At 38.6% G+C, this 22,357-nt stretch overlaps 2 protein-coding genes across 2 annotated transcripts; both read left to right on the plus strand.

The window, feature by feature from the left end:
- Positions 1 to 251: 251 nt before the first annotated feature.
- LOC144056474 (putative nuclear hormone receptor HR38) lies at positions 252 to 10,588 on the plus strand. The gene is made up of 7 exons (XM_077573330.1): positions 252 to 398; positions 3,752 to 4,536; positions 6,056 to 6,185; positions 6,431 to 6,594; positions 6,769 to 6,971; positions 8,374 to 8,552; positions 8,647 to 10,588. Exons 2-7 carry the CDS (start codon positions 3,754 to 3,756, stop codon positions 8,907 to 8,909), a joined length of 1,722 nt encoding a protein of 573 aa, XP_077429456.1. The 5' UTR covers positions 252 to 398; positions 3,752 to 3,753; the 3' UTR covers positions 8,910 to 10,588.
- Positions 10,589 to 17,514: 6,926 nt separating this feature from the next.
- On the plus strand, positions 17,515 to 22,345 carry LOC144056805 (uncharacterized). Its single transcript, XM_077573882.1, has 5 exons — positions 17,515 to 17,655; positions 19,089 to 19,220; positions 19,293 to 19,495; positions 19,579 to 19,790; positions 20,555 to 22,345. Exons 2-4 carry the CDS (start codon positions 19,109 to 19,111, stop codon positions 19,753 to 19,755), a joined length of 492 nt encoding a protein of 163 aa, XP_077430008.1. The 5' UTR covers positions 17,515 to 17,655; positions 19,089 to 19,108; the 3' UTR covers positions 19,756 to 19,790; positions 20,555 to 22,345.
- Positions 22,346 to 22,357: the final 12 nt, after the last annotated feature.

The raw sequence follows: 22,357 nt of genomic DNA on the forward strand, positions 1-22,357 counted from the left end.
CCTTTTCTCCTTGCAAATAGCCACTATTTTTACTGATGTCCAATAATAGTCCCACGTGAGCAACAAGTTAGTGGTTTATTTTTAGAGCGTGCAGCGCATGGGCGTTTGCGTCAGTGGAATCCCGTGAATGCGTCACTCAAATGACGTCAGTGGCGACCGCGACGTGATTGGCCGTCATCCGGAAACGAGTCCTCCCCCACTTCCACCGTTTTAGGCACGGTCCCGCCTTGTAGTCTCCACAGCGTGATAAAACAAGGAGCGCATGGAGCATCCCGCGTGGATCTGAACTGATGCGTGTGAGCGCGCGCGTGTGTGAGAGTGGGCGTGTGCATCAGAGGGGCCTAGTTCAGTCTTTTGGAATACATAAACACCAGAATTGGGATATTTACGTGAATCAGGTCAGTGTTTCATATATGTCACTTATAATTATGCTGTTTGTTTCATATAATCAATATTTGATATCAATGATAATGACATGATACAATACTTGAACAATCCTGGGGGGGAAAGGGTCGTCATGCCGGTGAAGTAAATTGGAAGTTTTATTTTCTCTTTTTGCTCAACACACTCAATAAAATCCAGTGATTATTGTGAAATTTTAGGATGATGAACTTCAGTTTGTTGCACTCAGTTGGGTCAAAAGTAACCCAAGTGTGGATCAGAAATGGACTGATCCACTTTATGGGTCAATTCGACCCAACTTTCTGGGTTGTTTTATATAAAATAACCAATTTTTTTTTACCCAAGTTAAGGATCTGACCAATATTTATGAGTTGTTTTACACTAAAAGACCCATTTCTTGACTCAAAGTTGGGTCAAATTGACCCAAGTAGAGTATCGGTCCATTTTTGACCCATTGTTGGGTTATTTTCCACCCAACTGTTTTTAGAGTGTGAAATCTTACAAGATGATGGAATTTACAGTATGTGCAGTGCAGTATGTTTGTACAATTTTAGGTAAGCCTTTCTGCACAGCCATAAAAATGTGCCTTTAAAGTGTGTCTAAGCCCAAGTGTAAACATTAACAGCCACACTTCGAAGTTCTTTCAGCAAACAGACACCTGTGCAAGAACATGCACACGCAAACTGCACGCACACACAAACAGATGCATAACCAGGCTTTGCCACCCTTCGGATGGCACCAGGCCCTTCCTGTAATACAATCTGCAACACTCCCTGCTTTAGTCCCTGTGAAAGAGGGTTGCCCTCCACTCAAGGAGTTCTTAAGAACGCGACCAGCCAGTAACACAATATCTGACAGCATCTGACGGCTCCACTGGGCAAACAGCTACACTTTCTAAAGAGGGCTGTGATGCCTTGAAGGAGAGGGCATAATGGCAAATAAGGCATTCAAGGGGGTAATAAAGGAAACAAACAGAAGGCGGTTTAGAATTACTGACTATAAGGAATACAGCGGAGCCTCTATGGGAAAACAATCTGGGATCTGGTTTCAAAACATTTTTTTCCCATAGGAAACACTGGAAGCAGAAATAGTCTTTTCCAGGGTCGAGTGTCACATTTGTTGAACCTAACAATTTGATACAAGTGTAAAAAAAAAAAAAGAAGTTAACCATAAAACCTGATTGAGGCCTTTCCCCAATCACCACTAGAGAGATTTAATTTCCGAGCACCCCCCCCCCCCCAAATGAAATTAATTAAATCAATTTAAATCATAATCATCCGTCATCCACTGCACTTTGATAGTAGTATATGATATATATAATTTATAAAAATAATCAGCTGTCTTTGGCCACACTTTGTGCCTCTAATTTGATATAAGAAAACCACCGCACTCGGGGAAAAACAACCAATCAGAGACAGAAGTCGCATTTGTCGCACTCTGGCAAATCGTAGCCGACCTTGCAAAGAATAAAACTTCAACATTAGAGTTACAGTAACACTCAATTATGAATTAGGTAACGACTCAACATAATATTTGTTTTAACAAATATGAAAATGTAATTTAAAAAAAAAAGAAGCAATTTCTCTCTTCAACATTTATCACAAAAGTTGTAATTGAAGGGGGTCTGAATAAAATAATGAATACGATCACATGGACAAAAGTATCAGGACACCACTGGAGTTTTATGCCTATGAACGTTACGTGCTAAAGTACTTACAGTATCTACCAGCGTATATTCTTCTTCTTCTTCTTCTTCTGCGGATTGTCCATCTTTTTTTAAACAGCCCAGATAAAAAGTCACAAAAACAAAAACAGAACAATAAAAAAACACACACAGTCAGCCCTTGCTAGCCCAAGCACTCATACTTGAGGTTACTGACAGGTTGCCCCCAAGGACCACATCAATAGCCCACTGGCCTGTTCTAACCAGTGATAGGACATTGTGATTTTCTAGGAATGTCGTAGAAATGATCATTTGAAAATGCAAACTCTTGCAGAGATTTTCAGAAACATAGTGTTGATATTTGATTGTCCGGAGGTGGGAAACTGCCAATGTGGAGTAAAAAATTTTGACTGACAAATTCGTTTAAACGTAATGTAGGCCAAATGCAAAAAATATATAAATAATTAATATTGTAAATATATATATATATATATGTATATATTACTTGCAAGCAATACAGTGTCATTATGGGAATAATGCTAAGTTTTTAGCATTTAGCCTATACAAGTACGTTAGAACGTGCTTGCAAACATTGATATAAACACTAGATGTCTCATGACGTAATCGGCAACATGCCGATTGGTCGGCCATCTTTTTTTTTATGACTTAAATTTTAGTAACCCGCTGAATCCTTGATGGATTTAAAAACGTATTGAGTGTATTATAAACCTTATTTAATAGTTAATACTTACTTAATTATTATTTATTAATGTTTTTAAAGTTTGGTGTCTAATGTTTTAACATTCAAGGTATATTCTTTTTGTAACGTACTTTGGTTTTCTTTTTGCTTCTGAATGTTTACTGCTGTGTTTGTAGATGTTTATAGCTGTTGTCTTTCCTTGTGTAAAGCACATTGAGTTGCCTTGTCAACTATGATTCAGGCTGAATTTATTTATTTTTAAAATAGTTGTTCGTGTCATCTCTTTTGTCATACATACTGTAACAACAAAAATGAAAATTTGGGAGTGTTGATAAATCTACAGTTATTTTAAAGTCCGTGCTCCATTGACTGTAATGTTATGAGTGATCGAGCAACCGTCATGGCCGTTCCTGTGCTCACGTTCCTTCCCATTGGCTCACATGAGCGCGGACGAGACATCTAGCGTTTATATCTATGCTTGCAAATACGTTCAACGTATTGAAATATATATTTGCAAATATGTTCGAACATATTTGTCAGTACAAATTGTTTACTTTACTCCACATTGGTAATCCCATTATTCCGTTGTTTTGTACTTTGTTTTGAATAATTAGTGTGAAAAATCATGTCTTCACATAGACGAGCATCACAAATTATTTGTGATAAAATATAATGAAAGGTAATTTGAGCAAACGTGTTATTTAAAAGGTGCATATCAAACTGGTAGCCCTTCATTAATCAGCACCCAAGAAATAACTCACAGTGATCCCTGTCTTAAAAGTATGCTGACGCCTGGCGTATCACTGCATCTAATGTTTGTAGGCACCGAACAGCATTGGTGTGATTTAGTGCCAGTGTGGTAACCAAGATGTTTGTGAAGAACATGTGGCTGCGGTTTTGCATACGCAGCATTTTCTAAACGGTCTGAACCTACACGTGTTTTGTTTGACCTGTGGTAATTGATGTGATTGTGTCACCCCCCCCAGCGATGCCCTGTGTACAAACGCAGCATGTATCCCTGACTCATGACACCCACTTCAGCTCCAACCCTGACCCGGGCACCAAACTGGCCATGGACATCGGTGGCCAGAAGGAGCAGCTGTCGACGTCGTTGTTACCCAGCATCAATACCTTAGTGGGAAGTGGCTACATCGGGGAGTTTGATGCCTTTTCCTGCAAGATTCCCGCCTCGCCTTCCATGTCTACGGTTTCATTCGGCCACACCTCAGCGGCCGAAAGTTCAGACTGCCAGATGCAGAACCAAGCCTACAAACTGGATGACCTCCAAGTGTATGGCTGTTACCCAGGCTCATTTACACTCAGCTGCCTTGACGAGACGCTGTCGTCATGCAGCTCCGACTACTACGGCAGTCCAGGCTACCCCGCCGCTTCCCCTCCAACAACAGCTTTTCAGACACTGTGTGCACCTTTATGGGATTCCCCTTTCAGCACCTACAATGTAGCTCCACCGGCTGATAAGCAGCCGACCTTTTTCCCCTTCAGCCCCACACCGGAGCAGCACTCTCCCGTGCTGCCCCACCAGGAAGCTCAGCTCGGTCAGGACGAGGTTTTTTTCATGCCCCCTCAGCAGCAAGTGTCTTCGCTCCATTGCCCCGTTATGTCCATTGAGCATGGCGCCAGGCTAGTTGAGGGGTCTTCTAAAATCCACAACCCGGGTTTGAGCGAGGGCCGCTGTGCCGTGTGCGGAGACAATGCATCCTGTCAGCACTACGGAGTCCGAACCTGTGAAGGCTGCAAAGGTTTTTTCAAAGTGAGTGGAAGGAATGTAGATTGTTATTATTTTTATTTGATCATATTTTAATTTATTTTCATTTTCATTTTTCATATCACAACTCAAGTGAGCAATTTTCCAGTAAAACTTACTGTCACTCAGCAAGCAAAAAAAGAGGGAATTATGTTGTGTATTTAACAACCACATACCTTTGCCTTAATAAAGTCTGCTTACCTTAATGCTAATAAATAATGTTAGCAAACTATGCCATATACAGATATATGAATACAAACAGTGGTAAAAATGTGGCAAAAACTTTTAAAACTCATTACTATTTTATTTTATTTTTTATACCATAATTAGACTATTTAATTATATCATTACTATATTATGTCAAGGCACTATTGTAATAATATTTAGATTGTTTTTAGATTGTACACTGCAAAAAAAAAAGAGTAATATTTACTTTTAAAAAAACAGTAACGTTTTTTTCCACTCAGAAATTCTAAGTAAATTTTACAAGGAAATTTTGAGTACATTTTTACCAGTTTATTTGACACTCAAATGTTGAAGAACAAACCCACAACCTTCAGATTGTCAGACAGCCACTCTACCACCTGAGCCATGCCGCTCCTGCTGTGTGCTAGTATATTGATGGTGTCAGGCCGAATCAATGTACCTCAAAGAGACCAGTTTTTGGTCTCATTTTGGACCCACCTGCAATGCAGTATAGTGACAAACAGCAAGAGTGGCATGGCTCAGGTGGTAGAGTGTTTGTGTCCCAAGCTGAAGGCCATGAGTTAGTTTCTCAATGCTTGAGTAACTTAAAAAAAAAAAGGTAAAATGTACTCAGTACTCTCCTTGTAAAATTTACTTAGAATTCTAGGAGTGAAACAATTGTATTAGTTTTTTTTCCCCAAGTAAATATTACAATTTTTTTAATAGTGTATTTTAAATACCATCTAAACTTTAAAAATGGGTAATTAATTATAATAAAAAAATGAAAAATAGGGATGTTTGATACCACTTTTTTTCAGACCAATACTAGTACGAGTACTCAACTCTTGAATCGTCACCAATACCAAGTGCCGATACCACTGGAACACCTAGTTCACAAAATTTCCCTGCAAAAAAAAAAGGAAAAAGAGGACCTATATATCCCATTATAGCATGTTTCCTTAAGATTGAATGAATTAGTTCCTGATTGTAAAATTGCCACGAGTGAGACTGATACTAGTATCGGCTAACGTCGTGAGTACCGATACCTTGAAATAAGACCATGTATCAACCTGAAACGACACCTGGTAATAAAATTAATAATAAAAATTATATATATATATATATTCATCCTTTTTTTTCTACGACTGACATTATTTTCATTTGTTGATTGACTTGGAAAAAAGACACAATTGCTCTCCCTCTTAGTAAGTCTGAATACGCTCAGGCTACCAAATATGGTTCCTTGTCCAATAAAAGGATCCTATTACTACTGTAATTTTAGCATGATAAACAATCATCCATCGGTAGTGATATTGTTTTTTGCCCCCCTGATTGACAGCGAACTGTGCAGAAAAATGCAAAATATGTTTGCTTGGCCAATAAAGACTGTCCAGTGGACAAGAGGAGGAGGAACCGCTGCCAGTTCTGCCGTTTCCAGAAATGTCTCACAGTGGGAATGGTCAAAGAAGGTAAAGTCACGTCAGCCTCACTTGGAGTTTTCACTGACTTACGCATGATGTTGGCCAAACCAGGGTTTGTAATGACAATCTGAAACCAAATCTCGGCATGAAAGACACATGTTAGTCGAGATTTACAATGCCAGCTGCAGAAAGAAATGGATATACTGTAGCAGCTGTTTTTTTCCCCATGTGTGTGGTGTAGCCATGTGAAGGACACAAGCGTGCACTTAAAGACTTCCTCTTATCTTTTCTAGTCGTTCGGACAGACAGCCTGAAAGGTCGTCGAGGCCGTCTACCATCCAAACCGAAAACAGTGTCTGAGGCTTCCTCCACCACCCCCAACGTCAACATAATTTCCTTGCTAGTACGCGCACATCTAGACTCTAACCCAACCATCGGCAAGCTTGATTACTCCAAGGTAAGTTGTCGCTGTTACTATTACCATCACTATTATTGGGGCTCTCGAGGTTCTGGGCTAGCAGTAGCGGCCCCTTGCCGACATGGTAGCGAAACCTGTATTCGGAATCCATGATACAAAATAAAACATAGAGATGAGTGAATTATGTATTGCCTGCCTGCTCTTACCCCTCAGTACCAGGAGACAGTGGACAATGTGTCGGAGAAGGAAGATGCTGGTGGCATCCAGCAGTTCTATGACCTCCTGACCGGGTCCTTGGAGGTCATAAAAACCTGGGCTGAAACAATCCCAGGATTCTCCGACTTCTGCACGGAGGACCAGCAGCTACTTCTTGAGTCTGCGTTTGTTGAGCTGTTCATCCTACGCCTGGCTTACAGGTAGCTTGTCTGCTTTTAAGAAGTAATGGAATGTGCACCATTATGCCTTTTTGAATGATTGATCAAATTCAATTTGCAATTTTCAAATCATGAAGACTGTGATTTGGAAAGGGTGGAAAAACGGCCGAAAGCAAAAGTTTCAGTGTTTCCAAGTCCCCAGTAAGGAAAGTAGCTATTAGCTGTCCTAAAAGTAGCTAGAAGTCGCTAAATGATGCCATTCCCTAATTTGCATAATTGGCAATTTGCGTGTAATAGTAATGGACACTGAGTTAGAGAGGAATAACGTTGTGGGAGGGACAAAAAGTGAGTAAAAAAAACACCCTAAAGAACACCAAAGTTGCTAGTTTTGTCGCTACAGTCGCTTTTGACCCCAAAAAATTGATAAGAGGCATTGGAAAGTCACCAGATTTAGCGAGAAAATCGGCAAGTTAGCAACACTGCAAGCTTTGCATTTCATCTCTCTCACACACAAACATTAACACAGTACAGACTAATAATACAAGCAGGAATAGTCTAATAGCAGTCAATAACAACATTTAGCTAAGCTTGTTTGCTTTTCTCACTTTCCGTTTCTGATTCGCTAGCTTATAGCCAATCAGAGTGAGCAATTGTCGCAGACGACCAAAGCCATTTTGTATTTTGAATCTGGCGAAAACACCTGCAGAAAGACAGAATTGATTAACTCGATCTAACAGCATTTGCTAAAGAATTTGTCAACAGAAATGTTAAACAAATATATAATTTGGGGAATTTTAAATAGGTTTTCAGATCAGAACTCCACCCAAAGAAATCCATAATATATGAAAATAAGTATCCATATTAACTCAATTTCATCTATTTCAGGAACACCTTTTTATGGAAGCAGCATATTTTGCCAATTAATAACACCAACAAGTTAACAACAAGCAGAAAACGCACCACACGAATAAAAATGTTTCATTATGTTGTTAAAAAAAAAATTGCAGTTGAATAAACGAATGAACTGTAATGTCATGAATATTTCATTTCAATATCAGAAGGCGGCCATTTTGCCATTTGCTGTCGAGTGAAAATGATATAACAGTTGCTCAGGTCTGAGGAAACAACCAATCACAGCTCAGCTTCAAAAAACATGTGAGCCATGATTGGTCGTTGCCTGAGCCCTGAGCAACTGTGATGTCATCTTTAGTCGACAGCAAGTGGCAAAATGGCCGCCCTCTGAGATGGATAAAAACGGCTTTGCTGCATATCTCATATTCCACAAATGTAATATTAATCACCAGCATGTCATGTTTAGACTAGTGAGGTCACAAATAACATAATATTGTCAAGAAATATTTAAGGTTGACTTTAAGAGAAAAAAATCATTCAGCCCTACTTAAATGCAGCTTATCTTTTAATTCAATGACTTTCATTTTTCCAGGTCAAACCCCGAAAAGCACAAACTGATCTTCTGTAACGGCGTGGTCCTCCACCGACTGCAGTGCGTTCGCAGTTTTGGCGACTGGATCGACTCCATCATGGAATTCTCCCAGAGCCTTCACCGAATGAACTTAGACGTCTCCTTGTTTGCGTGCCTTTCAGCGCTCGTCATCATCACCGGTTCGACCGTTTGTTTCCTCCTCACGGTCAATCGCAGTGTGTTGGTTACATGTCAGGACAGTGTTTCTCAAGGTGTGCCATCTTTGACCCTTAGATCGCCACGGCCTCAAAGAACCCAAACGCGTTGAGGACTTCCAGAGCAACCTCATCTCGTCTTTGCGGGAGCACGCGAGCGGAAACAGATCGGAAACAAGCCGAACCCAGCCCAATTATCTCTCTCGGCTTCTGGGTAAGCTTCCAGAGTTGAGGACTCTTTGCACGCAGGGCCTGCAGCGCATCTTCTACCTAAAACTGGAGAACCTCGTCCCCCCTCCGCCCATCGTGGACAAAATCTTTATGGATATTCTACCATTCTGAATCCAAATGAACACAAAAGGAGAATGAACGCACCTTATATGACTTTTGTGGTTTGGCTGGTGCTACAAAGCACTTTACTCGTCACCTAATAATGGGGACCCTATCTACAGCGGCTATCTTTAAACATGCATGCTGAATTTTTAAAGATTGGCACCCCACGGAACCATTAGAGGTGTTGTACCACCAAGCGCTCTAAAAAACCACCTGTGTGTGTAATGATGTATAGTGAGATGTCTTCGTGTTACATTATGTGTTTGGAGTGTGCTAAGGTCTTTATTGCTGTGCTATATGTGTAAATGTTGCCATGCTATGCAACTAAAAACAATGTTGGCAATGCAGTGTCAATGATGGTAGCTAAAAACGAGCACACAAATCTCTTAAAGGGGAAGTCAACACCCAAAAAATGAAGACCCGCTAGTCTAAGTATGATATTCTGGTTAATATTGCGTTATAGTGGAATATGAGTTAAGCAGCAAAATCCGGCCATTTTGGAGGCGGCCATTTTGCCACTTGCTGTTGAATGAAAATGACATCAAAGTTGCTCAGGTAACAACCAATCACAGCTCTGCTTCAGAAAACTGGTGAGCTGTGATTGGTCGTTGCCTTGAGCCACTGTGACGTCATCTTCAATCGACAGCAAGTGGCAAAATGGCCGCACCCTGAGATGGAGAAAACGGCTTCATAACTCATATTCCACAAATGTAATATTAATCAGAATGTCATGTTTTGGTTAGTGAGGTCACATATAACATATTATTGTCAAGAAATAGTTAAGGTTGACTTCTCCTTTAAGAACTTTCTTGCTTGTTGGTCCCACTGAGAAATGAAACACTTACAGACAAGTCACGAGTTGCAAGTTAAAATGGACATTGCGCTTCAAAAGAGAGACACAACGACAGTTGCGGAAGGGCCAAAGTTTACACCTGTTATGATAAAACATAGTTTAGTAATGATCCTTAATAGCCTTAAATTAAAGAAAATGTTCCGCCATTACTCGCTTATTGCCGTTTCTAACACCTTTTAAAAGCTGATGCTGGCAGGCTTCCAGTTTACGCACACACTTAACACAAACTGAATAGCGAATAAAAAAAAAAAAGTGCCTTCACAAAAACTCCTCAACACTTCCGGTGAGTTCATGTGACTCAATGTCACTGTCATTCCTAATATTACAAACCAGACGATGACAAATTTGAATTCAGCCATCACTGAAAAAGCTTTTTACAGAAAGTGCCTGCAGTGTGTGAGTCAATACATCCATCCATTTTCAAAATGAAAAGTATATACAGTAATATCATGTAAACATTGCACAGAGTGAGCGAGTGGTTTACAGAGTGGTTCACTGGATCAAATGTCTACAAATGAATCGGTTATTCAAACGACTATTTGAAGCCATTTCATAATCTGAACGTGAGGATCATGCATTTAACTTTTTGGAGTTATTGTTCCTCACGCTGATCAAATGAGTACTGAATATGTGTGTTTGTGTCCGATTATGTCCTTCACATTCTTCTGTTATGTGTTTCCTTCTTATTATTTGACCCTTGATGTGAACCACGTAAATAGATCTCAAAACAAATGAGACATAATAGACTTCATTCTCCATTCACGCCGAGTGGGGATTTTTCATGATGCAGAAATGTTCACGTGGAGTATATTTGATAATAAATTCTGAAAATGTGTTACAGAGTGCTTTCATTTTGAGGTTTCGATGTTTTCTTTTAATTCACATTTCTTGACTAGACAGTATTTTCACTGACATAAAACCTACTGTGATCTACTAAATATGGTCGATCTGGCCACGTCAATAAAGCATCTTCCTCCCAACCGGAGGAAGAAGACACTGTGCCGCTGTCCCCATCCACGCGACACTTGATACTACTGTACGCCGAGATATATGGTCGTCTGGGCTTTGGTGCTGGCAGACTGAGCGGAAAGATGGGCAGAAATGTGGAGGAGGGAGTATGAAAGTTAGACTCCACTGACAGTTTTTTTTCACTTCTTGATCAGACCAAATCAAACCCTCAGTCATCACTCTGGTGACGTGGTCAGTCTCATGTTCTCTTCTAGCCCACCTCAAATGGGTTTGAAAAGCTGAGGTCAATGTCTTTCATACTAAGCGCATCCAAGTATGCTTTTATGGATTTTTTTTTTTTTGCTGTGTGGACTTCATTTTGTCCATATTGTTTGTCTGGACATGTATGCACAGTGAGCTCTCATGACCCCTGCACCCCCATTTTTTTTTCTTAAGTGTAACGGTATCATCTGGATTTGCTGTCTGGGTTTCAACTTTAGAACTCTGCTCTGACATGCAACACTCATGTTCACACCGAATGTATATGCGCATGCATGTATATGAATATGTGACCTGCTTGTCATAGTGATTTGTTGAACTTTGCATGAGCATCTTCTATTACAGCAACAAGATGTATAAAAAAAAAAAAATCATCTCTCGATTCTGCAAGTGAGTTAGGGCTTGTTGGCAACAGGATTTATGATAAAAATAAAGTTGATAACAATTATTTATCACATTTCATATGACACTTAGATTTGTTGCCCACTACAGTAATCACAAAATGCACAGTTTGATTCAAACTTTTTTTTTTTTTTAGAATCGCTTTTTTTTCTCTCTATTATTGAATTTAACCCCATAGAGCAAAATACTACATAATTCATATTAAAACAAACACACACACACAAAAAAAAAATCACAGAATTTTCGGCTCACTTGTTGCTAAGCAGAATTCCGCAAAGCACTTTCCAGATCCACAAACTGAAGGAAAGGAGAGGGAAAACCGGCACAAAAACATAGGTCTCAGGTAACAACCAATCACAGCTCAGCTTCAGAAGAGCTGTCGACAGCAAGTGGCAAAATTGCTGCCTCCTAAAATGCATAAAAATGGCTGGAGTTTGCTGCTTAATTCATAATCCACAAATGTAATATTAATCAGAATGTCATGTTTAGACTAGTGATGTCACATATAACATATTATTTTCAAGAAATGTTTAAGGTTGCCAACCCTTCAAATATAAAATACTTTTGTAGTCGTAGACATATCGTAACATCCCACATGATTTAATAGATAAATATTATCTTTAGATTAATTTCAAATGTATTAGCGAAGCAAATCCTATGAATTAGCGTGGAGCATTTGTGTGTGTTTAAGGGAGAGGCCGACGATATTGTCGTTGTGGGAAGAAAGATAATAGGTTTGTTTGTGAGGATGTTGCACCTGTCGTTTATTGATGGACTGAGCCGCAAATAACTTTGGGAAGCTGCTTTGTATTCTGTAGGGACATAGCTGGATTGAATTCTTCCTCTTTCATTCCCATCTCTGCCAAAACTACAATCAGGCGTGCATTTTTTTTTTTATTGCTGAGATTCACCTTTAATTCCCATTGCATGTTGATTTGACATGTTGATTTTTGTACATATGTGGCCTCCATTTTAAAGCGTGGGTGTGTTACTGAGTGTGGAAAGCCCTCTGTGAGTTTATTTATAGCCGGCCATTGTTGAGCCCATAGAAACGTCTGTAATTTGATCTGGCCTCTCTCACCGAGAGAGTCTGCTGATAAATGACTTGGCAGACGTCAGTGGCCATGCCATCCCTGTGATACGCGTACACCCCAAATCACCAGCTAAAGCTCTTTTGCTCCCCAATGTATTAACTTCTAAGTGAATTATCATTCTCAAGTGGAGGATACTGTAGGTTGCTGGGGATCTGTTTGCACTATTAAATGGCTCGTGTTGTTGTGTCTTTGGTGTAAATTTGAGTTTGGCAGCGACGCGCTTTTTCTACAAGTTTACTCTTCTTTTTTTGCATATGATTGCCATCTTGAGGAGCAGGCCAAGCATTAAGTTTAAGGTTAACCTGTTGTAAACTTAAATCCAAATGGACAACAAACCTCACTTTCAGGCTGTGGAACCATGTCATTTAATCCAGATAATGTAAAAGAGATCATTAGAAAATGTACAATATACAATGAAGAAAATACCAATGGCCAACTGTTGCAATAATAATAATAATAATAATAATAATAATAATAATAATAATAATAATAATAATAATAATAATAATAATAATAATAAAATTCTGACTGAAAATTTATATTAGGTCTTACTCATGGTAACTCTATGGTAAATTGTTTTGCAGTTCAATTTTTATTTTATTTCAAATAGCAAGAATTAGCAGAAAATTCCTCAATAATTTCAGAATTATAAATTTCTCTCTCTCTCTCTCTCTCTGCCTCTATAGAATGGGATCCCGTTTATGCCAGTTTAAAAATAATTAGGGGATAATTCCCACATTTTGTCATGTATTAGTTCACTATACCTTAACTCTCATTTTTATCATCCTATGGAGCGCAACGACATCCCCGTATCGCCCAAGCTTTTTTTTTTTTTTTTAGTGTGGGGGAAAAGTAATATCTCATATATTATGACTTAGTAACTCATAATGAAACATTTGTAGCTCTTAATTAATAATTACTTTGTTTAGATTTTATGTATTGATTAATTTTCCTGTTTTTCTTGGTTGGGTGGAGTTTGGAGGTAGGCTTCCATAACCCTCTGGCACTTATTGTTTATAGTTGCTTTGTATTTACACTAATTATCTTCCCCTGGTGGAAATTATATTTTTCACTCTGTTGTTGTAGGGATGCTCAATACCATTTTTTTCAGAGTGAAACTACTAGTACTTTTGATACATATAATTTCCCCCCAAAAACAATGACAGAATTAAAAAATACAAACAAAAAAAACCTATCTGCAGGGTATCCCAATTTAGCATTTTGCAAAAACAAACCAAAAAAAAAAAATATATATATATATATATATATATATATATATATATATATATATATATATATATATATATTTTTTACTGGTATCGGCTGTCGTCGCGAGAACCGATACCTTGAAATAATGCAGAGTCCTGGTGCGATACCGATACGTGGTATCTAGTGGTGCAACGGATCACAAAAGTCAGTTTGGATCGTATCAAGGATTTGAGTTACGGATCGGATCGTTTTTCGGATCAGCAAAAAAAACACACAAAAAAAACATAAATAGTACTTTGTCCTCATTTATTTTGTAAAGCGCTTTTTCCACTACATAAAAAAAAAAAAAATCTATTCAAAATGTCTAATATAGCCGTGTAGGATTTAGTGTCTTCATTTATTTTGTAAAACGCTTTTCCCATTAAATTAAATAAATAAATAAACAAATCAATTAAAAATGTCTCATATAAGCTTATATAAGCTTTTAGGATTTAGGGACACTCTTTTAGTACTCACTGATACTGAGTACCAATAACTCAAGTAGTTGTAATATGTAAAATTTACCACAATGACAGAAAATTGTGAACAAATACACATTTCTGATGCACGTGATGAGGAAGATTTACTCAATATCAGATTTTGTTTTTCTTAAGTATCGGTAGATGGTATCAGCAGTTTCCATGAATACCGATACCTTAAATTAAGGCTGGTATCGGCACCGATACTGATAGCTGATATTGGTACTTGCTCCTCCCTATTATGTTGTATAATCTTTTCTGCTTAACTAACGCGATAAAATTGTGTGGAACTGATAAACAAGAAAACATCAATTCAACGTCACAGCTGCTTGGAAAAGCACAGCGCGAGATAAAAAGGATATCGGTTTCCGTTTGTGTTCATGTGCGCTTCTCACTATGTTGGAAACATCTCTCTGCTCAGCCAAAAAACATGAGAATGTTACAATTATAAAACGAGATTGACAGGACGGATTGTGTTGCACTGGCAGATGACAGTTCCCGGCCCAGAAGTTATTCGCAGCAAAGCCCCCCCAACACTAATACACACACACACACACACTTCAGAGAGCCCCCCAACACAAGGATCAAGTGCAATGCAAGGGTGGCAGAGTCCATGTATGTGGAAGGAGAGGTTCAAGGTCAGGACTAACATGGTTTTCAAACCAGCAAACACAATTGGTAGTTTGAGGGATAAGATAATCAAATACATGCATAAATAAAAAAAAAACGAGACACTTCTCTAAAATGGACATAACGCATCTTTATCCGATATGATATAGCATATCAAAGCAATACATTCTCTAGCGTCTTCTTCTTCTCGAGCTGTGTTGGAAGCGACAACGTGTTAAACAAGTCCTTGGAAACAAGAGCAGCTGTTAAAAATAGCGGTGCAAATATTTTGTGTCAAAAGCCTTCATACTAGCAGCCATGTGAATTTGCATTATACATTGGCACCAGCATCTGTGCTCCTCGGTCTTATGTTACTCGGAGTTGTACGTGTGGAGTGTGTACGTGCATTATTGCCCCACCGCTATCAGACACGAGCGCATTATCCGGCAAGTACATCATTTTAAAAAACATACTGTATATAGTGCATATCTTCATTTTTATTGCCACGTGTGGTATCTTGTACATGTTAGTAACCTGACGCACATGATGGTGTTACAAATGTAATCAAAAGATAATATATTAAGAGTGGTATTATTAGAAAGTGTCTGGCAAAGAGCAGGGACTTTCAAAATAAAACTTGAAGCTTGACTTGTTTGTCACATGATCATCTACTTTAAGCCCGAGTAAACTACAATAAGTGTCAATATATTCACCAGAACAAAAACAACTGAAAATAACCTTTGATAACCTTGTCCAGTTCAATGTTTCTGTTTATTTGATTGATCTGTTTATTTGATTATTTGATTTGATTGATTGAACTGATTAGTCAACTTTACTACTCCGCATCAATGTAATGTATAAAGCTTGAAATCAACTAATAATTGCAAAAATATATACATGTACTTGGAATTTACTGTATAAATACACATTTTCAAACATATTAGTTGGAATTGGCTAATTTTTCCAAAATGATCTCTCATGGCACATTTATTTGCCATAGCACTCTGGCTGATCATAAAACATTATAAAACTTATTAATTTTGAATGTGATCTATTAAAGCGTCTGTTCTGTTCCACCGCCATCCACACTGAAGCCATTTTGTAAAGATGTGATGAGAGAATGAGGCTCCCCACGTTCCTTAAACAGAGAGTTACATAAGTGAAGTGGACTGGCAAGTCCGGGGAGATCACAAGGTGCTGGCTGGGTGGGGCTGGGGGGGGGGGGGGGGGGGGGGGGGGGCACTCAAGTGGATTGATGTCAGAGTCTGCCACCCATCGGACTCCGGCGCATTAAACAGGGTTTATTTATAAACCAATATCAGACTCAAGCAGCACTTCCATCCTTTCGTCTTATTAAAGGACATGACACTGACTCGCATTCATGTACGGGACATGTGACCAGCCACACCCTAATCAGGCATTTTGACAAAGACAAATATGTTTAGAATTTTTTATTAGCATTTGGAAAAAAACTTCGCATCGAAAATAATGAAAAATAATTAGATTGTTTGTCATAATAAGAAAACATTTGTACCCCCGCCCCACACACAAATAAATCTTGACATTTTGTTCTATGCAGCCCCACTAGTCTAAATATGCTATTAATGTTAATATTGCGTGAGTGGAATATGAGTTAAGCAGCAAAATCCAGCAGTTTTTATCAAGCTCAGAAGGCGGCCATTTTGCCACTTGCTGTCGCGTGAAAATGACATCACAGTCGCTCAGATCTCAGGTAACAACCAATCACAGCTCAGCTTCAGAAAACAGGTGAGCTGTGATTGGTTGTTGCCTGAGCAACTATGATGCCATCTTCAGTTGACAGCAATTCGCAAAATGCCCGACCCCTGAGATGGATAAAAACGCCTGGATTTTGCAGCATAACTCATGTTCCACAAATTTATTATTAATCAGAATGTCATGTTTAGACTAGTGAGGTCACATGTAGCATATTATTATCAAGAAATGTTTACGGTTGACTTCCTCGTTAACAAAATCTTCAAACTTTTTTTCTTTTTTTAAACTCTCTGTTATCTTCAGCGAGTCTACATTGCAAATGTCTTCTCATTTACCTTAAATAAATAATAATAGGATTAAAAACAAATAGTCTAAATAAATAACTTGGTTTCTCTGCAGTCAGTTGTTATCTGCACGGTTTTAGCTATGTGGACAAGAAGTCAACAAATTTAGAGTGTAACAGGGAAATGATGCATGAGGTTAAAGAAAGCAGAACACAAACTGACTTCCGCATTTTTATCAGTAAACTGGAGGAGGCCAGTGCTAGTGAAGATTTACCTTAAATCTGAAAGTATGAATTGACAAACTAATGATGAACAAATGATAGATAACACATTTTTAAATGTGCTTTAAGAGTGAAATTCGAGTTTTCACATCTCATGTGCTGAAAAGTGGCACAGTTAAATATAACTGGGACCTAACGAAAGAATGGCATTTGTTGGGCTTACTGTACGTACAGTATGCTGCAGTTCAAAAATAAAAATCAGTTTTCCAGAAAACTGTGACAACTTTTCAAATCCCGACACTGACGCTATTCTGATGTTGTGTCACGCAACAAACGATCATTGCGCTTCCTATGACGTTCTAAAAACATATTCCGTATGTTTATTTAACCGATGAGGCCCTCTTTCAACAAAATGCTTTTCACTTCCTTATTCTCCTTAGCTACTTCCCTTTGCTTTTCTAGTGTAGTGTGGCGCGGGAGAAAGAAGCAAAATGGTTAGAATTTATATAACAACTGTTTTTGGATCTTACAGGAAGTCTGTATAAGATGAAGGTGGTTGTATAGAAGCGAATGCCTGGAGCTGCAACAGTTGATCGTGTGACAGGTCAGTAAGTGTTTAGTGTTCACTGAGACACACTCAGTGGATACTAACTACTATTGCATTTTACTACTCAAATATTTGCCCCTCTCATGTAGCTAAAATTGCGGTTCTGGACAGATGACTATACTGTTGAAATACAATAATTCCAAAAAGAGTAAATCAAGAATGATAGCCATGGTTTGTATACAGTATAGCAGCTGTGCACAAGTGGGTAGCACATCTGCCTCGCAGTTCCTAGATTGGAGGGTGAAGTCCTAGCTTCCTGTGTGGAGTTTGTATGTTCTCCCTGTTCCCTGTATTTGCTGAGGTTTTCTCCCACATTCCTTAGGTTAACTGAGGACTTGTCAATAGGTGTGAATGTGTGTGGGAATGGTTGTTTATCTGTGTGCGCCCTGAGATTGGCTGGCAACCGGTTTCAGCCTCTCGCCCAAAATCAGATGGGATGGGCTCCAGCTCACTGGCGACTTTTGTGAGGACAAGCTGCACACATTATCTTTAAATTTATGAACGTCACTTAATGTCCATTTCTGTCATATACTTAATATAAACTCATCCAAAATATTCAAATCCAATTTAATATTCATGTTTTGCTCATTGTCCATGCTTCTCATTTGTTAATGATGTCTTATGCTTCTTATTTATCACTTTAAATGCATTCAAAAAAAAGTGTTGCAATAAAAGTACATTTAAAAAAAATCTGTTATGTTATGTTTTGTTATGTTATATTATAGTAGTATATATATATATATATATATATATATATATATATATATATATATATATATATTTGGCCGGCTAACAAGGATCTAAGAGCTGAGCTAGCTTGGCGCTAGCTAGAATGAGGCTAGTACAACACATTGGGACTAGACTTATAATGGAAATAAAAAGACCAACAACAAAACATATCCTGGGTTCTGCCTTTGGCCAGGATACAGTGCGGGATCCTGGGCAATAAAGTAAGTTAATTTAAAGTAAAAAGTAAAACCTTTCCATGGGTTGATATGTTGTGTCAATGCGCCGGTGTACACTCTTATACATTTCAATCAGATAAGTGAATATGGCTCTGTAACTGTATGAGGAAGATATTAGTGCACATCATTTACCATTTAGCTAAAATTTTATTTTTCATTTGTTGGACTATGATGTTTTTTTGGGGGGGGGGGGGATATAAGTGAAAGCTGAGTGATGAGTAATGAGGATAAGAGGTAGCTTATAGAAAAAAAATGTAGGCTATAGATGGTGTTATGTTAATTGTACATTTAACATACATTATCATCTTATTACATTTTTCCCATAGTGGAAGCTAACATAGCCTAGCAATTGAGAAACAAGCTCAGTATTTACAGTTTTTGTCACAAATTGCTACATGTAGCAATTTCTACTGACTGTGTTGACAAAACTCGATCCTCATCCAACTAAACCATATGTTTCTACAGCTGCAGACTAATGAAGTGAGATGGAGGCAGCATACAGGGAACTTTACCAGGAGTTTGTTCGCCTGAGATCTCTTTGCCTTAGACAGGCGGCCCTCTTGCACCGTCTCATGACAACCCTAGAGAAGGCGAAAGGTTCAACAAAACCATCCAAAAAATAAGTCTCACAATCCATCATGATGACTCAGTAAAAGTGTTTGTCTGCAGGTGCTCCTAATGGAGACTTGACCGCCGAGCGAGAAATCCAAGCGCATTTCCAGGGAAACCCAATAAGTGCGCACAACACTGCAGCACAGTCTGACGTGTATGCACTCCATCCAGATGAGAGCACATCTCATCTCCTGGCTGAAGATATGTCCAAGCTCAGCATGAAGGCGCCTGATGGCGGGAGACACAAGGACTCAAGGAAGGTAAATCAATGTGATTGTCATTTCTTTGCACCAACACATTGCTTCATACCGTTACCTGTAAAAATGTGTTGCGTTTGCCTCAGATGTCTCTGTCAGACCGTCAGTACCTCGGCTTTGACCTCCCGAGTCTTCCAGGTAGATTGCTGATGTCTGATGTGGCGCTGCAGTCTCACGTGTGCGACTTCTGCCAGGCCGTCTTTCCGGGACACACAACCACCAGGGGGGAGTTCCTGCAGCATCTTCACAACCACGTCACCTAGTTACCATTGTCAAAGGCATGGCACGAAATACAAAGGTGGGTTTCCTTTATTGGCTACTATTGAATTTGTAAATTTGTATAATTTGTTTGAATTTGTCATTTGTAAAGGCGTACTCAAACTGTTGCCTGAGGACATTAGATGTACTTTAAAGGGGAAGTCCTGCGATTGGCTGGCAACCAGTTCAGGGTGTACCTCTAGCGCCCCCCCTAAACAAAATAAACAAATTCTTGACAATATTATAGTATATGCAGCCCCACTAGTCTAAATACAGTATGTTGGTTAATATTGGGTTAGTGGAATATGAGTTAAGCAGCAAAATCCAGCAATTTTTTATCAATATCAGAATTTTGTCACTTGCTGTCGAGTGAAAATGACATCATAGTTGCTTAGGGTTTCAGGTAACAACCAATCACAGCTCAGCTTCAGAAAACAGGTGAGCTGTGATTGGTCGTTGCCTGAGCCCTGAGCAATTGTGATGTCATCATCAGACAACAGCAAATGGCAAAATGGCCGCCCCCTGAGATGGATAAAAACAGCTTGATTTTGCCGCATAACCCATATTCCACAAATATAATATTAATCAGAATATCATGTTTAACTTTAGACGAGTGAGGTCACATATAACATTATTGTCAAGAAATGTTTAACGTCGACTTCCCCTTTAAAAATAGATGTGTACTATACTATTATGGGTACTTTACTAATGTAGAATTTTATAATCTAACTACAGTGAATCAAACTAACAAATTAACTCTTCAAAAGAAGAGACAAGTCACATTTAGCCATCTTCTTCCTCAAGATCAAGTCGACCCGCTTGACTGAGACCAACGTCGGCGAAAGCTTCCTCGTAGAATCTACGGACTTGATCACAAACACCAATCATACTGATCCGAGGAATTTCATGACATCCTCTCTCCTACACTGTTTTATACGATTATCATGTTTTACACACTGACGTTGCTCTTTTCTAAAGAAAAATAATAAAATCTTCTTCAAAGGAGTTATTCGGTTTTACAGAGTTAAGATTTGCAACATCGAATGATGTCGTGAAAGGTCGTGTGCCATTTTGCTCATTTTCAAATTCTTAACTGTCATACAAGTTTCAAGATGAGTTGACCACTGAATTTAAAAAAAAAAATGAAGTCAAAGTGTGAATCTGTGAGTCTGAACATGCCTGACAGACATGGACAGTTGGACACAATGGAGAGGGAACAGGAAGGTGTTTTCAGAGTCATACTGTCACCCACTGCTCTTTTATAGATATTGCAACTGTTGGCAGGTGGTTAAAAACTTCTTATCTGTATTAAACTTGGTGTTTTGTTAGTAGGCTTCTGTGGCCATTTTTATGCTAACTGTTAGCCGTTATTTTTCAGCAATCAATTTGTATATGTATTTGCTAATAGTGGCAACAGGACCCTTTCCTGTATTACAATTAGAAATGAAAATTTAATATGAATATTATATTGACCACATCATATATTTAAGCACCAAATTCATTACATCAATTTTTTAATTTGAAAACAAATATATGACATTAAAAACTCTGTGAAATGTGAGCCTGAAGACGTAAAACGTATTATTCTGTTGTATGAATGGCAACAGGTGGATACACAGATTAATTATGTTCCTTCTGCCATCTAGTGGTAGTGCATTTAATTATTATTCCTGTCACTATACATCACTTGCATGGATAGAGGAACAATGATACGTATTTTTTAGTTATTAGGTTATAAATAACTTTGAACCTAAAAAGTGGGATGGGATCCTTTCCTGCAGCACACCTGATGATCACTCATTGCAGTGGTTGGGAGTTCATTGCTGTGATGCATGCTTTGGCTTTATGTATCAGACTTAACAGAATTTCACAGCATACCTTCAGATTTAAATGTTACGTAAGTCTCAAACGGTAACGAGCCCCCATAGGTTATTGGAATGGCAACCCAATTAAAAAAAACAAAAACAAATGGTTACTGTGTGTGTTTGCAATCAAGCTCTCACTGGTCATCTGTCAGCTGCTCAGTGCTGTGTTGCTAAGGAGGGAACACCGAGGCTAAGAATAGCCTCCGAGAATGAAGGCGTTAATTAGCACTGCTGACAGCTGATTGATGACACTGTATTCATCTGCCTTCATTCTCCATCTTTCCTTCATAATTACGGTAACGAATAATTGAAATGTGTGTGGATGTGAAGGTCTTGTATTAAAATACATTAAATCGGATTGATTTGCCGCATCAAAGTTAAGACTCGGCTTTATTTTCATGACCAGCGTAAATCCTGCTAAGTCTGCGCAGAGGCAGGTTAGACCTGATGTTGGTAATTTCGCAGAAGAGTGCAGGCTGTCAGATTCGGGGGTTGTGCTTCTGTGGGAGTGATAGTACATAATACGACCAGGTTTAATACTTCTCAAAAGGAATTCAAGCCACAACTCCACTTTTAGAAGTTTGCAATTTGGCAATCAAGCGATGGATTGCAAGACAATGCTAGCTTTATTTAAGACATTGTGATGCATCTACTGTAACTTTAAAACTATTATTATGCACTCAAATGCACAGTATAGAAAATGGATTGAAAATGTATTCACCTAATTTGTATGACAAATAAA

Source organism: Vanacampus margaritifer, chromosome 8 (genome assembly GCF_051991255.1).
Source record: "Vanacampus margaritifer isolate UIUO_Vmar chromosome 8, RoL_Vmar_1.0, whole genome shotgun sequence".
NCBI lineage: Eukaryota > Metazoa > Chordata > Actinopteri > Syngnathiformes > Syngnathidae > Vanacampus > Vanacampus margaritifer.